A 14,403-nucleotide genomic window follows, 5' to 3' on the forward strand; every position below is an offset into this window, starting at 1 on the left:
TGTCCCCTGAGGAAGGGGGTTTTGATAACGCCAAAACTTGGATCCTAGCTGGGACTATAACTAGGAATAAAAGCTTTTTTCATAAATAAAATTTACCCATTGGTTGAATTAGATGTCTACCTTACCTTCTATTGGATTGTGTGGACTTTTAAAGCAGGGTATTCTTCTCTTTGCTCGGGTGAAGTGGTCCCAGCACCAATTTACTTTTCTTTTTCAGCTATTGTCTGGAATATGTGTGTGTGGCAAGCTGGAGTGGTAAAGAGTGTCTCCTGATGCAGCTTCAGCGAAACAAGGACAGTCCCTGTAAGGTTTTTCTATGATTTGTCTGCCTCGACTATTGGAGTGCACCCTGGAGCTGGGGTGTTGATTCTGAATCAGTGGTGCCTGGTGAAATATCTTTGGCAGCTAAGTACTAAGTCTCTTTGCCTAACTTATGATTTTGGAACTATGCTTGCAGTTTCTACAAGTGGATTCCCTCCTTGGGCTTACAGTGTTGCCATCTACCTTTGCGACTAAACCAGTTACTAGGTTTACTATGATGGAATAAGTAGAGATTTTTTTAACCAATGAAGCCGAACCTAGTTTTTTTTTTCTCCACTTTATTTTTTCTCTTTTGTCTTTTTCTCTTTGCAATTTGTTAAGAGTTGTCGCATATTTGGGTGGTTGAGTCCTGTATAGGCCAGCTGGGGTCCTTACTGTTTCCTTATGGGGTACGATATTAATGTGTGAATGATTTCAATTACCCCAACATTGACTGGTTAAATGTCACATCAGGGAGTGCTAGGGAGGTAAAATTCCTAGATGTCATAAATGACTAACTGGTCTAGGAACCAACAAGAGGGAGAGCTATTTTAGATTTGGTCCTTAGTGGAATGCAAGACAGTACAAGTGTTGGGTCCGCTGGGAAACAGCGATCATATTGTGATCAATTTGAGCTGATACCAGGAGTGATATCGCAAAATAAATCTACTGTAGAGGCGTTTAATTTTTGAAAGGGCAACTATGATAAAATGAGGAAAATGGTTAAAAAGAAGCTAAGAGAATCAGTTGCAAAGGGTTAGGACTGTAAACCAGGCGTGGATGTTATTTAAAAATACCGTCATGTAAGCCCAGACCAGATGTATTCCACGTATCAGCAAAGGTGGAAAGAAAAGGAAAGGAGAGCCGGCATGGTTAAAAGGTGAAGTGAAAGAGGCTATTAGAACCACAAAAAACATCCTTTAAAGAATGGAAAAAGGATCCAAATGAAGAAAATAAGAATAAACACAAACACTGGCAAGTAGATACAAAGTATTGATAAAGACAAAAAGAATATGAAGAGAAACTTGCAAAAGAGGCAAAAACTCATAACAATTTTTTAGGTATGTCAGAAGCAGAAAATCTGTGAGGTAATCTGTGGAACTATTTGATGATCAAGAAGCAAAAGGGGTGCTCAGGGAGGATAAGGCCATAGCGCAGAGACTAAATGAATTCTTTGCTTCGGTCTTTACAGAAGAAGATGTAAGAGGATCTACCTGAACCGGAAATGGTTTTCAAGGGTGATGATGCAGAGGAACTGAAAGAAATCTCAGTGAATCTGGAAGATGTACTAAGCCAAATCGACAAGTTAAAAAGTGATAAATCACCTGGACCAGATGATGTACATCTCAGGATATTAAAAGAACTCGAACATGAAATTGCTGACCTGCTGTTAGTGATCTGTAACTTGTCGCTAAAATCGTCTGTAGTACCTGAAGATTGGAGGGTGGCCAACATTAACACCGGTTTTATAAAAGGGCTCCAGGGGAGATCTGGGAAATTACAGACCAGTAAGCCTGATTTCAGTGACGGGCAAAATGGTGGAAACAATTATAAAAAATAAAATTGTGGAACACGTAGACAAACATGATTTAATGAAACAGAGTCAGCATGGGTTCAGCTGAGGAAAATCTTGCATCACCAATTTGCTTGACTTCTTTGAAGTGAATAAACATGTGGATAAAGGTGAGCCGGTTGATGTAGTGTATCTAGATTTTCAGAAAGCTTTTGATAAATTTCCTCATGATAGGCTCCTGAGAAAATTAAAGAGTCATGGAATAGATGGATTAGGAATTAGTTATCTGTTAGAAAACGGAGGGTAGGGTTAAATGGTCATTTTTCTCAATGGAGGAGAGTAAAGTGGCATGCCACAGGGGTTTGTATTGGGGCCGGTGCTATTTAACTTATTTATAAATGATCTGATAATTGGAATGACGAGTGAGGTTATTAAAGTTACAGATGACACTAAACTGCTCAAAGTTGTTAAAACGCATGCGGCTTGTGAAAAATTGCAGATAGACCTTAGGAAATTGGAAGACTGGGCATCCAAGTGGCAGATGACATTTAATGTGGACAAATGCAAAGTGATGCACATTGGGAAGAATAGCCAAAATCACAGTTACCAGATACTAGGGTCCACATTGGGGGGTTAGCACCCAAGAAAAGGATCTGGGTGTCGTCGTAGACAATACGATGAAACATGCCCAGTGTGCAGTGGCAGCCAAAAAAGCAAACAGGATGCTAGGAATTATTAAAAAAGGGGATGGTTAACAAGACTAAGAATGTTATAATGCCCCTTTATTGCTCCAATTTGCGACCTCATCTGCAGTATTGCATTCAATTCCAGTCTCCTTATCTCAAGAAAAATATAGTGGCGCTAGAAAAGGTTCAAAGAAGAGCGACCAAGATGATAGAGGATGGAACTCATCTCATGAGGAAAGACTAAAAAGGTCAGGGCTCTTCAGCTTGGAAAAGAGACAGCTGAGGGGAGATATGATTGAAGTCTACAAAATCCTGAGTGGAATAGAACAGGTACAAGTGGATCCATTTTTCACTCCATCAAAAATTACAAAGACTAGAGGACACTCGATGAAGTTACAGGGAAATACTTTTAAAACCAATAGGAGGAAAAAAATTTCACTCAGAAAATAGTTAAGCTCTGGAACGCATTGCCAGAGGTTGTGGTAAGAGCAGATAGCGTAGCTGGTTTTAAGAAAGGTTTGGACAGTTTCCTGGAGGAAAAGTCAATAGTCTGTTACTGAGAAACATGGAGGAAGCCACAGCTTGTCCTGGATCGTTAGCATGGAATATTGCTATTTCTTGGGTTTTGGACATGTACTAGTGTTGTCTGGAAAGAACCACTTGCACAGGTAGCAACCCCTGGGTCTTAATAGGGGAATTCTGACTGAGATGTGAAGGGAGAGAGAGAAACTCACCAGGTACACACACACAATTTGGATCATTCAATATACAGTAACTGAAGCTTCAGGGAGATTCCTATCCGTGCTTAAAGCAGCCTCATCAAGAAATGACTCAGTGATGCATACAGCAATGATTCCTTTTATTGAGGAGTTTGGAGGCAAAAATAACAAGCAACGGTCAAGTTATTGGTAATGATTACATATGTCATAAGATGCAAGCCATAGGTCATATGGTCAGTGGACAAAAGATACATTACACAAGCCCTAAATCACAAGTTCATAATGTCATAAAACCTTCAAGCAAGGACCGGATCAGTGCATAGCCCACCCTAAAGGCTGATACTTTTATTGTGTCAGAGAAGTGCACTAAAGTTACTCTCTGTGTATCATATTCACATGATCTTTTAAATTTAGCAGTGATAAGCAGAGTTTGGTGTTTATTAGGACGAAGTTAAAGGGGTTAAGGTTGGACCAGCCTGAGGCGGTTGGATTAGTCCCTTTTATGTTAATTTTATAGTTCCTGCCTTCCTGCAGATGGTCAGAGTAACATGTTGATTGCTTAACAAGCTCCTACTGCCTATGGCACTTGCCTAATATGTTTCTGGGGCATAGTGCAAGCTTTCTATCATAGAAAATCTTAGCTGATATATCAGAGCAATATTCTTTATGTCTATATTTTAGGCCTCTATTTAGCACTGAAACAGTAATTGTGGCCATTCTGGACAATTTGCGCTACTTGTTCAGTAAGGGCCTCAACGCACTAATCATGCAATTTGATATGAGTTCCGCCTTTGACTTGGTAGACCATGGAAAACTGTTACAATGCCTAGACGCAATCGGAATCAGAGGAGAAGTACTGAACTGGTTTCAAGGTTTCCTTATATCATGCACATACCAAGTCCGTTTCAATCATGATCTCTCAGATACATGGAGCAATCCATCTGGCGTGCCACAAGGATCACCGCTATCCCCTTTGCTCTTCAATGTTTACATGTCCTCATTGGGTGCACAACTATCCCAGCTGGGGATAAAACTATTTAGCTACGCTGACGACTTTATGATAATTATCCCATTCACCAACTCTTGCCTCAGAAGTCACCCCCAAAGCAACAGAAGTATGAAATCGGATGGAGCAATGGATGACCGAATTCAGACTAAAACTAAACTCAGAGAAAACAAAATTTTTCATAGCAGTGCCATACCCACTCGACACTAAAGCACCAATGTGCATCAACAACCTTAGTTATCCAATTCAACCTACTATGAAGATATTGGTGTAACACTGGACCAGAACCTGACCATGAAAGACCAGGTAGACTCCTTGATCAGAAAAATCTTTCACACCCTCTGGAAACTTCGGTCCATCAGAGCTTACTTCGATGCCTCATCATTTCGAATTCTAGTACAATCCCTTATTCTGAGTCAACTCGATTATTGTAACATCGCCTACTTGGCACTCCCCCAGAAGTACATGCGACAATTGCAACTGGTTCAAAATACAGCAGTTAAACTACTTTGTGGACTGAAGAAGTTTGATCATGTGACACCTTCCTATCGACATTTACACTGGCTACCGATAGAAGCACGTGTGAAATTCAAGTTTGGTTGTTTTTGCTTCAAGGTACTTTAAGGCTTAGCCCCTAAATACATAACAGATCTTTTCTCTTTCTCAACCAACAGACACAAGCGAAGCTCACACCTGAACTTCGTTTCTCCACCGGTTACAGGTTGTAAATTTAAAAGTCATCATCAACATCTTCTCGCACATCAAGCAGCATTTTGGGGTAAAGACCTTGAACAATTGCTTGTGCCTACTACCTATGGAGAATTCAGGAAACGCCTGAAAACACATCTATTCCTGAAATACTTAGGAAACCAACCTATTCAATCTTAGTCCTTAACAACCGAGCGCAAGAGCCACCTGTCGCTAAATCTGTACTTTGTTTATTCACTCAATCTGTAACATTTCTAATCATTGTAAGCCGCATAGAACATCACGGTCCTGCGGTATATAAACTATTATTATTATTATTTATATATGTTTTCCTTGGGGGGGCCTAATCCTCACGTAGCCCCTTTCAGGGTCTACACTAGTGACGTGGATTGGTCACCGTGAGAATGGGCTACTGGGCTTGATGGGGCCATTGGTCTCATCCAGTAAGGCTACTCTTATGTTGTTATGATATGCCATAATTTAGGTATGAAATGCGAGTAGGAGTGTTTGTGGGCGGTTTCAGTCATGATAGAGGACGTAGTCAGACGTCTCTCTTCTTGGGATCTCAGTGGTCAGCTGGGGACGTAAATTTTTAGTTTTGTTTTCTTTTAGTTTGGTATCATCTTGTGGAAGATTTTGAAGGCAAGAACCAGGGCTTTGAAGGTGCAGTGTTTTTGGATAGGCAGCCAGTGCATGGATGCTAGTGCAGGGGTGACTTGGTTGTGGATGTCCAGGTTTTTCAGGAGGCGGATTGCAGAATTTTGCACACCTTGGTTTTTGCAGGTATGCCCACTATTAGCGCATTGCAGTAATTTAAGTGGGATAATACAATTAGTTTTGGTTAAGATCACTTGATCCATCATATCTCTGCTTCTTTTCCCTATCTCCTGTATTACTGCGGACCCTATTTAAATAATGCTCACTGTTAGTTATGGGAGTCATTTTTTATGCTTTCACATTTGATGTGTGTGGGGGTTTTGGTGGAGAAGTGCAATTTTGCCCATCTTCAACCATTTATGAACCCCCTTTTTCAAATGGTTTGTGCTGACAATTCTGGAAGCCCTTTGTTGCCTGAGAACATTTCTGAAACTGTCCCTCATTGCCATATTTTTTTGCCAGGCCACCACAATAAAACAGTTATTATCCCAGGACAAGCAGGCAGCATATTCTCAACAGCGTCATCGACGGAGCCCCGCAGCAGACAGCCTCGAAAGCAGACTTGCTTGAAGATTTTTGTAAGAGCTTCCGAGTGCTGCACTGCGCATGCGCAAGTGCCTTCCCGCCCGAGTTATGGCGTGCATCTCCTGTGAGCAACCTCAGTTCAATGTTTTCCGCAGAGCCGAGAAGTCCTCTTTTCAGCTCTGCAGCCTTCGTTGCCTTCTCTCACCGCGGCTTTTTATTATTTTATTATTAAGTCGCTGGGCTTGCGTTTCCATTCGTTCTTCAAAAACAAAAAAAAGAGTTTATTCATTTTTTTGTTTTTCTTTTCAGTCAGCGGCCTTTTGGCCTAGACCTGGCTGCTCACCTCGTTCGGTACGTCGGACTTTGTTTTTTCTATGTCCCGGCCTCTTATCGGGTTCAAAAAGTGTAGGCAGTGCAACAAGACCATTTCAAAAACCGATCCCCATAGTTGGTGCATTGTTTGTTTGGGCCCTGAACATTGCCCCGACGATTACTTGTGCTGTACTACCCTTCAACCTCGGGCCTTTCGTCGACGCTGTGCCAAGTTTCTCCAACTTTTTGGCACTATGGACTAACCGCCTCGACCTCGACGCCAACTTCTGCCTCCACTAAGGCCTCGACCTTGACATCTTTGGTCTCGAAGGCCTCGCCGGCAGCTCCTCTGAAGTCGTCCTCGACAGGTAAGTCTCCTGTCTCTCCTTCAGGTACCATTCCTAAGAAGCCTTCAGAGTCTCAGGCATCCCAGGCTGTATCCGCGGTCCTGCCAGCCTCTTCAAGATCTCCAGCTAAGCGTGCCTCAAGCTTCGGGAATACTCATCCTCGAGGTCGCCCTTCTTGGAGCGCACTGCTGCACCTTCGAGACCTGATCACTTTGTCTCGGTGCCAATGTTCGAGGACATGTTAAAAGCCATTCTGACCACTCAGATTTCCTCTGTCGTGGCTCAACTCCTTCCGTCCTCGACCCTGCTTCCTTCGAGCCAGCCTGAGCAGCAGTCTGGGACTCCTGTCAAAGCACCTCGAGGCAAGCCTCGGAAGCCTCGCTGGTTCTCATCCAGTGACTCTTCACCTACTCCTCAGACACTGTCTCCTCCACCTCGGCCGAAGCATCGCTCGAGGCATCTCACTTCCAAGCTTCCTCAGGAGACATCTCTGCCACAGAAACCTTCGCCTTCTCTGGATACTGAGACTTCTATGCCTCGTTTATCCAAGGCTACTGAGACTTCTTCCAAATCTAATCATAAGTCTCGCAAAGCTATTACACCGGCTGCTTATCCTCGAAGTCCATCGAGGTCGAGGACTCCTCCATCGAGACCGCCTCCAAGGGAGTCTTCTCCTCCTGCCTCTGTTCCTCGAACCCCGGGGACCTCACCATCGAGGGTTTTGAAGTGCAAACACTCACTAACTCCGCCTCACGCAGGTAGTGCAGCTTCCTCATTCACTGTGTGCCTGGACTCTGAACCTTTGTCTCAGTATTCCAGAGAGGCTTCTCTGTCCTACTCAGTAGTTCCTCGGTCTCGCACTCCTTCTCCGGAAGGTGCCTTGACCTCGAAGTCTGCCTTTTTTGCCAGGTTCGTCTTTGACATGGAACAAGCTCTTCAACTGGAGCTTCACTCTGATTCCAAATATACACCTGAATACTTGGCCGACATGGAGCTGCCTCATCCACCCAAGGAGACCTTGAGGCTTCCTATGACTCCAGTATTGAAGCAACTTTTTTTTAAGGAATATGGAAACTCCTTATTCCATTACAGCCATTCCATCCAAGCTGGAATCTAGGTATCGCACAGTACCTTGCAAAGGCTTCGAGAAATCTCAATTGTCTCACCAGTCTTTGGTTGTTTAAAGAAAGCTCATCCATCTAAGCTTTATGCTGCAGTCCCTCCAGGCAGGGAGGGCCATACAATGGACAAGTTTAGCCGTAGGTTATACCAGAATTCCATGATGGCTAACAGAATTCTCAATTATAACTACATTTTCACTGCTTATTTTAACCATTTCCTCAAATTGATGCCTAAGTTCTATCCGGCTCTGGAGGAACAAAGTCTTTCTGAATTTAAACAGATCATCAGAACAATCTGTTTTGCAAAATCTTTCTTCTTAACTTGCCAACTCTCCCTCCATCCCATTATGCTTAGCTTGGAGGTCACCCACTGTTGAGAATATGCTGCCTGCTTGTCCTGGGATAAAGCACAGTTACTTACCGTAACAGTTGTTATCCAGGGACAGCAGGCAGATATTCTCACAACCCACCCTCCTCCCCTGGTTGGCTTCTTAGCTAGGTTTCTGAACTAAGGTTCCTCACAGGAGACGCGCGCCCTAACTCGGGCGGGAAGGCACTCGCGCATGCGCAGTGCAGCACTCGGAAGCTCTTACAAAGATCTTTAAGCAAGTCTGCTTTCGAGGCTGTCTGCTACGGGGCTCCGTCGGTGACGTCACCCACTGTTGAGAATATCTGCCTGATGTCCCTGGATAACAACTGTTACGGTAAGAAACTGTGCTTTCTGCCTCCCTTCATGAGCCAGAATGCATCACATCTATTCCTTACCTGCCTCATTGGGCACAGTGTCCAAACTCAGAACTCTCGCACTGCAGTGCTTTAGCCTATACCTGGAGTGCCCAAATGGTCGATCATGATCGACCAGTAGATCACAAAGGCAACGCAAGTCGATAATGTTGCCTTTGCAATCTTTTCTTCCTGCCTCCCCGAGCCAGGCCAGGCGCGTATAAGAGCCGAACCCACTAGATTTCACCTCTGACATCAATTCTGACATCGGCGAGGAAGTTCTGGGCCAGCCAATCGCTGACTGGCTTGCCTGGAACTTCCTCTCTGACGTTAGAATTGACATTGGAGGTGAAGGCTTGTGGGCCCGGCGCTTGTACGTGCCAGGCCTGGCTCAGGGAGCCAGGAAGAAAAGATCACAAGTGCTGGCTTGGGGAAGCAGGGAGAAATCGGCATGGTGGCTTGGGGGGGGGGTTTGGGAAAGAATCAGGGAAGTGGATAAATCGGCGCGATGGCTTGGGGGGCAGGGGGAGAGAGACAGAAAGAAAAGGGCAGGGGGCAGAAAGAAAGAAATATTGGATTTACAGAAGGAAGTGCAACCAGAGACTCATGAAATCAGACAAAAGGTAGGAAAAATGATTTTATTTTCAATTTAGTGATCAAAATGTGTCTGTTTTGAGAATTTATATCTGCTGTCTATATTTTGCACTATGGCCCCCCTTTTACTAAACCGCGATAGTGGTTTTTAGTGCAGGGAGCCTATGAGCGTCGGGAGCTGCGAGAGGCATTCAGCGTAGCTCCGTGTGCTAAAAACCGCTATTGCGGTTTAGTAAAAGGGGGGCCATAGTGCAAAATATAGACAGCAGATATAAATTCTCAAAAAAGACACATTTTGATCACTAAATAAAAGGGGAGAGGGTATATTTGTCTATTTTTGTATAGTTGTTACTGATGTGACATTGCATATTTTAAAGTCATCTGCCTTGATCTCTGGGAAAAAAACCCCAAATACAAATGATAATTAACATTTTTTCTGCATACAATATGATTCATGTTTTTTAAAATTTTATTGTTGGTAGATCATTTTGACTTAGTCATTTTAAAAGTAGCTCACAAGCCAAAAAACTGTGGGCACCCCTGGCCTATACCATGACCGCTAAACTTTTAACTCTGTTAGTACTACTCAATCTAACATTTTTTAATCATTGTAAACCGCATAGAACTTCACGGTTCTGCAGTATATAAACTGTTATTATTATTATTATTATTATGAGATTACTTACTTTAAGAAGGGTGGGAGGGAGGGGATTTCTATTTTTGTTTATGAGGATTTGATTAAGAATTTTAAGTGCTGTCTTGAAATTATAATGGATATATTTATGTACACTTATTGTCTGTTTTAAAATGACTCAAGAAATTTATGTTACTTTAAGAAGGGTGGGGGGTGGGGATGTATATTTTTGTTCTAGATGATATGATTAAGAATTTCAAGTGTTATATTGAAAGTTTAATGGATATTTTATTGTACACTTGTTTAAGATTTAAAATGAATAAAGAATTTAAAACTATTATTATGAGATGGTTCTTCAAGGTTTTATTTTGTATGATTTGTTTGTTTTTTTGTTTCTTTGAGCTTTGTGTGTTGTACCATACAGTGGTACCTCGGTTTACGAGTGCACCGGTTTGCGAGTGTTTTGCAAGACGAGCAAAACATTTGCAAAATTGGTGCCTCGGAAACCAAGCATGGCTCGATTTACGAGCACCCCCCCCCGCTCCCCCCGCAATCCGGCACCACCCTGCCTCGAACCGGCACCCCCCCCCCCCCGACACAATCCGACATCCCCCCCGACACAATTGGCCGCACACACACCCCCCCCCCCCGCCACTTCTTACCCTCATCTGGGCACTCTTGAAGATCGGCCTACTCGTCTGCTGGGCCTTGAGCATCTGAGCATGCTCAAGGCCCAGCAGACGAGTAGGCCGATCTTCAAGAGTGCCCAGATGAGGGTAAGAAGTGGCGGGGGGGGGGTGCGCCCAATTGTGTCGGGGGGGGGGTGCCCAATCGTGTCGGGGGGGTCGGATCGTGGCGGGGGGATGCCAAATCATGTCAGGGGGGGTCGGATCGTGGCGGGGGGGGGTGCCAGTTCGAGGCAGGGGGGGTGCCGGATCGCCTGGGGGGTGCCAGTTCGAGGCAGGGGGGGTGCCGGATTGCAGGGGGGGTGCCTGATTGCAGGAGGGGGCCTTCGAGGGGAGCAATGCCGGTTCTCGGGGGGGGGGGATACACATCAAAGCAAGTTTCCATTATTTCCTATGGGGAAACTCGCTTTGATAAACGAGCATTTTGGATTACGAGCATGCTCCTGGAACGGATTATGCTCGTAATCCAAGGTAACACTGTATTTATCTAGTAGCCAAAATGTTTTGCTCAGACTGATCCCTGTAAAGTATAATTTTTAATGCACAAATATTCTGTTTTCAGGTGCAAGGAAAGCAGCTTAAAGAATTTACAGAATGACATTACTGAAATAGAGTAAGTAATTGTTATTTTTGAAATGTGAAGCATTATGTATATAGCACTACTCAAAAAAGTTTCTATGCATGGCAGTTGTCAGAATAAATAAGATGCAAATGTGCTAACTACATACAAGACTCATCTTTATATTCTGAAGATATCTGTGCCTCTTAATACTCAGATGGAAGGTTTATATTGTGCAGCTCCAAATCTTTCTTCAATATCACTTGGCAAACTGCATTATAGAATCTGCTTGTAATATATAATAATGCCAGCTTCCACCCCTAAATATCTTCTGCAGTAGATTTGATCAGTGTAGCCAACTGTGCTGAGCTTTGATGGTTCCTCTTTATTTTCTAGAGCTGCCCATTTTGTTCAGGGCTTCTGGGTGGAAGTGGTGAAATATTTGTATATGTCATATCAATACCCCCATAACTGCTGTATTCAGTGCCTTGGTCCTGAACATCAGGACTTTTTTAATAACTAAACTAAAACTTAATTTTATAGACAAGGTCTTCAACCAAAAAGATGCTTGACTTGGTTTACAATAATATAAGAATAGTACACAAATATAGAAGAAGAATGTAATCTAGAATGGCTTAGTTTCCAAAGTGTTTAGTAAACAAGAAAGTTTTCAGAACTTTCTGAAATAAAATGAAGGGGCCTAGTCTTCGTGCATGGAGAAGAGGTCCCTTAAGGCCAGAAATTAAAATTTGACAAATTTTTTGATACTCCCTCATTATTTTCAACATGGCTGGTGTTTCTACAACTGACCCTCAACTCCCTGCCTCATCATTGAACACAGCATCGACTCCCATTTTGCCCACAGAGTACGATACCAAGGCCTCACATTGACGGGAATATGCATCATTGCCTCTTGTTTCCGAGGACTCCCATAAAAAAAGTTAAGAAGTGCAAACATAATGCAGATAATAGCCATGCATCTAAAGACACCTTAGATCAACGTGCGTCGATTGACACCTCTGATAGGCATGCATCCACAGTGTCTCTTGAATCGTCACCCCATAAGTGTCAACATAAAGTCAGTATGTCACCTTCTCACCATGGACAAGCCTCGATGCTCATGTCATGGGCACTTCAGCACCCATTATGGCAACAGACTGCTGTACCTTTGCCTATATTGGTACTGGCACAATTGCTCAGCCGCACTCTATGCCAAATGCTGCCACTACGCAACCAGCTTCAGTCCAGCCTGAGCATCAGCCTTGACATGGGTCCAGGAATTGCTCAATGATTCCTCGACATAGAGTTTCCATGCCGCGATAGCATTCCATGCACTCTTCATCATCTAGAGATCATAGTAGGAACCACCTCTTCAAGAGTGCTTTTAGCTCCTAACTCCTTTCACCTTAAGTTCTGCATCCCCAACCCTATATGTCATGTCTGTCTGTCCAAGTTAGATTGTAAACTCTTCCAAGCAGGGACTGTCTACTAAATGTCAAAATGTTCAGTGCTGCATATGCTTTTCAGCACTATGAACAGATGTATAGCGTGACACAAATGTATAAACCAATAAATGAATTACAGATGTAATGATGTATAGGAAAAGAACCAATAAAGATGTATCATGTGATTTAGACCAACGTGATGCTGGCCACCAAGAAATGTATAAAAATAGGCCTTTAAGCGGAAATAAGCAGAGCAGACATCAAAGGATCCTCAGGCCTGAAGATCACATTCTGTTACTCTATATGCTGAATGATTTATTCTTGTAAGCTGTTAATGATTTATTAATAAATATACTTATTGCATGATACCAGTATATAGAGTGTGAGGTCTCTATCTCGGTGTAGGCTTCGACAGCGGCCTACTTCACTACCCAAAAAAAGAATATTTACTTGTTTCAACTCTTTATTTCTTCATAACAACTGTATCAAAATGACGATAACATGCAGTAATAATTCTAGTGCAATGTGTCTAGTGGTTCTGAACGCTAGGGATATGCTTCAGGGTAAAGTAACTCTATTCGCTGATGACGCCAAACTATGTAATATAGTAAGTGAAAGCAATCTGCAGGATAGTATGACGCAGGATCTGCTTACGTTGGAAAACTGGTCCTCGACATGGCAGCTGGGCTTCAACGCTAAGAAATGTAAGGTTATGCATCTCGGTAGCAGAAATCCATGCAAACCTTACACCTTAAATGGAGAAACACTAGCTAGGACTTCAGAAGAAAGAGACTTGGGAGTAATCATCAGTGCAGACATGAAGGCCGCCAAACAAGTGGAGAAGGCCTCATCCAAAGCAAGGCAACTTATGGGATGTATCAACAGAAGCTTCATTAGCCGCAAATCTGAAGTCATAATGCCACTGTACAGAACCATGGCGAGACCTCATCTGGAGTACTGTGTGCAATTCTGGAGGCCACATTACCGTAAAGACGTGCTTAGAGTTGAGTCGATTCAGCGGATGGCCACTAGGATGATCTCGGGGCTCAAGGGTCTCTGGTACGAAGAAAGACTAAACAAATTGCAGCTCTACATTCTAGAGGAGCGCAGGGAGAGGGGGGACATGATTGAGACATTTAAATACATCACGGGACGTGTCGAGGTGGAAGAAGACATCTTCTTTCTCAAGAGACCCTCGGTCACAAGGGGGCATCCGTTCAAACTCAGAGAAGGGAAATTTGATAGTGACATAAGGAAGTATTTCTTCACAGAAAGGGTTGTAGATCACTGGAACAAGCTTCCAGAGCAGGTGATCAAGGCCACCAGCGTTATTGACTTTAAGAATAAATGGGATGCCCTAGTAGGATCCTTACGAGGGTCGAGTTAAGGAACTAGGTCATTAGTACTCAGACTTAATGGGGTGGGTCAGTAGAGTGGGCAGACTTGATGGGCTATAGCCCTTTTCTGCCGTCATGTTTCTATGTTTCTATATCTTCGACACTCATCCACACACTCTTTCAATCTTCTTGATGCTCAGTGTCTATCTACTCTAGACATCATGTGGATTGCGCGGACTCAGACCTGTCCTTTCATTCTTCTGAGGTCCTTCCTGATTTATCAACAGATGAATCAAATGACCCACCATCTAACCATTCTCTAAGTCCACAACTTTCTTCTCTGTCTGAGGATTTGTCCCTCACCATTTGATCCTTTTGGCCATTCCTAGGTGTTTGTATTTTGAGTTTGACCATTGGGGAAAGGTGTTTGGGGGGGTATATTTTCCTTTGTTCAGAGGGCTGTAAAAATTTCTACAAAAATGAAAGTTGCAGTGTTCTGTATTTTGTCTTAGAGATCAGATTTCTGGTTCT

The 14,403-nt window shown here is 43.2% G+C and overlaps 1 protein-coding gene across 6 annotated transcripts in view; it reads left to right on the top strand.

The window, feature by feature from the left end:
- SRRM2 (serine/arginine repetitive matrix 2) overlaps positions 1-14,403 on the top strand; it is a 549,687-nt gene that overhangs the window by 470,708 nt on the left and 64,576 nt on the right. For all 6 annotated transcript variants that reach the window (XM_033944768.1, XM_033944767.1, XM_033944764.1 and 3 more), the window contains one exon: positions 11,094-11,144. In XM_033944768.1, coding sequence (XP_033800659.1) covers positions 11,094-11,144 — 51 coding nt within the window. The remainder of the gene's footprint in view (positions 1-11,093; positions 11,145-14,403) is intronic.

This window comes from Geotrypetes seraphini, chromosome 5, assembly GCF_902459505.1.
Source record: "Geotrypetes seraphini chromosome 5, aGeoSer1.1, whole genome shotgun sequence".
NCBI lineage: Eukaryota > Metazoa > Chordata > Amphibia > Gymnophiona > Dermophiidae > Geotrypetes > Geotrypetes seraphini.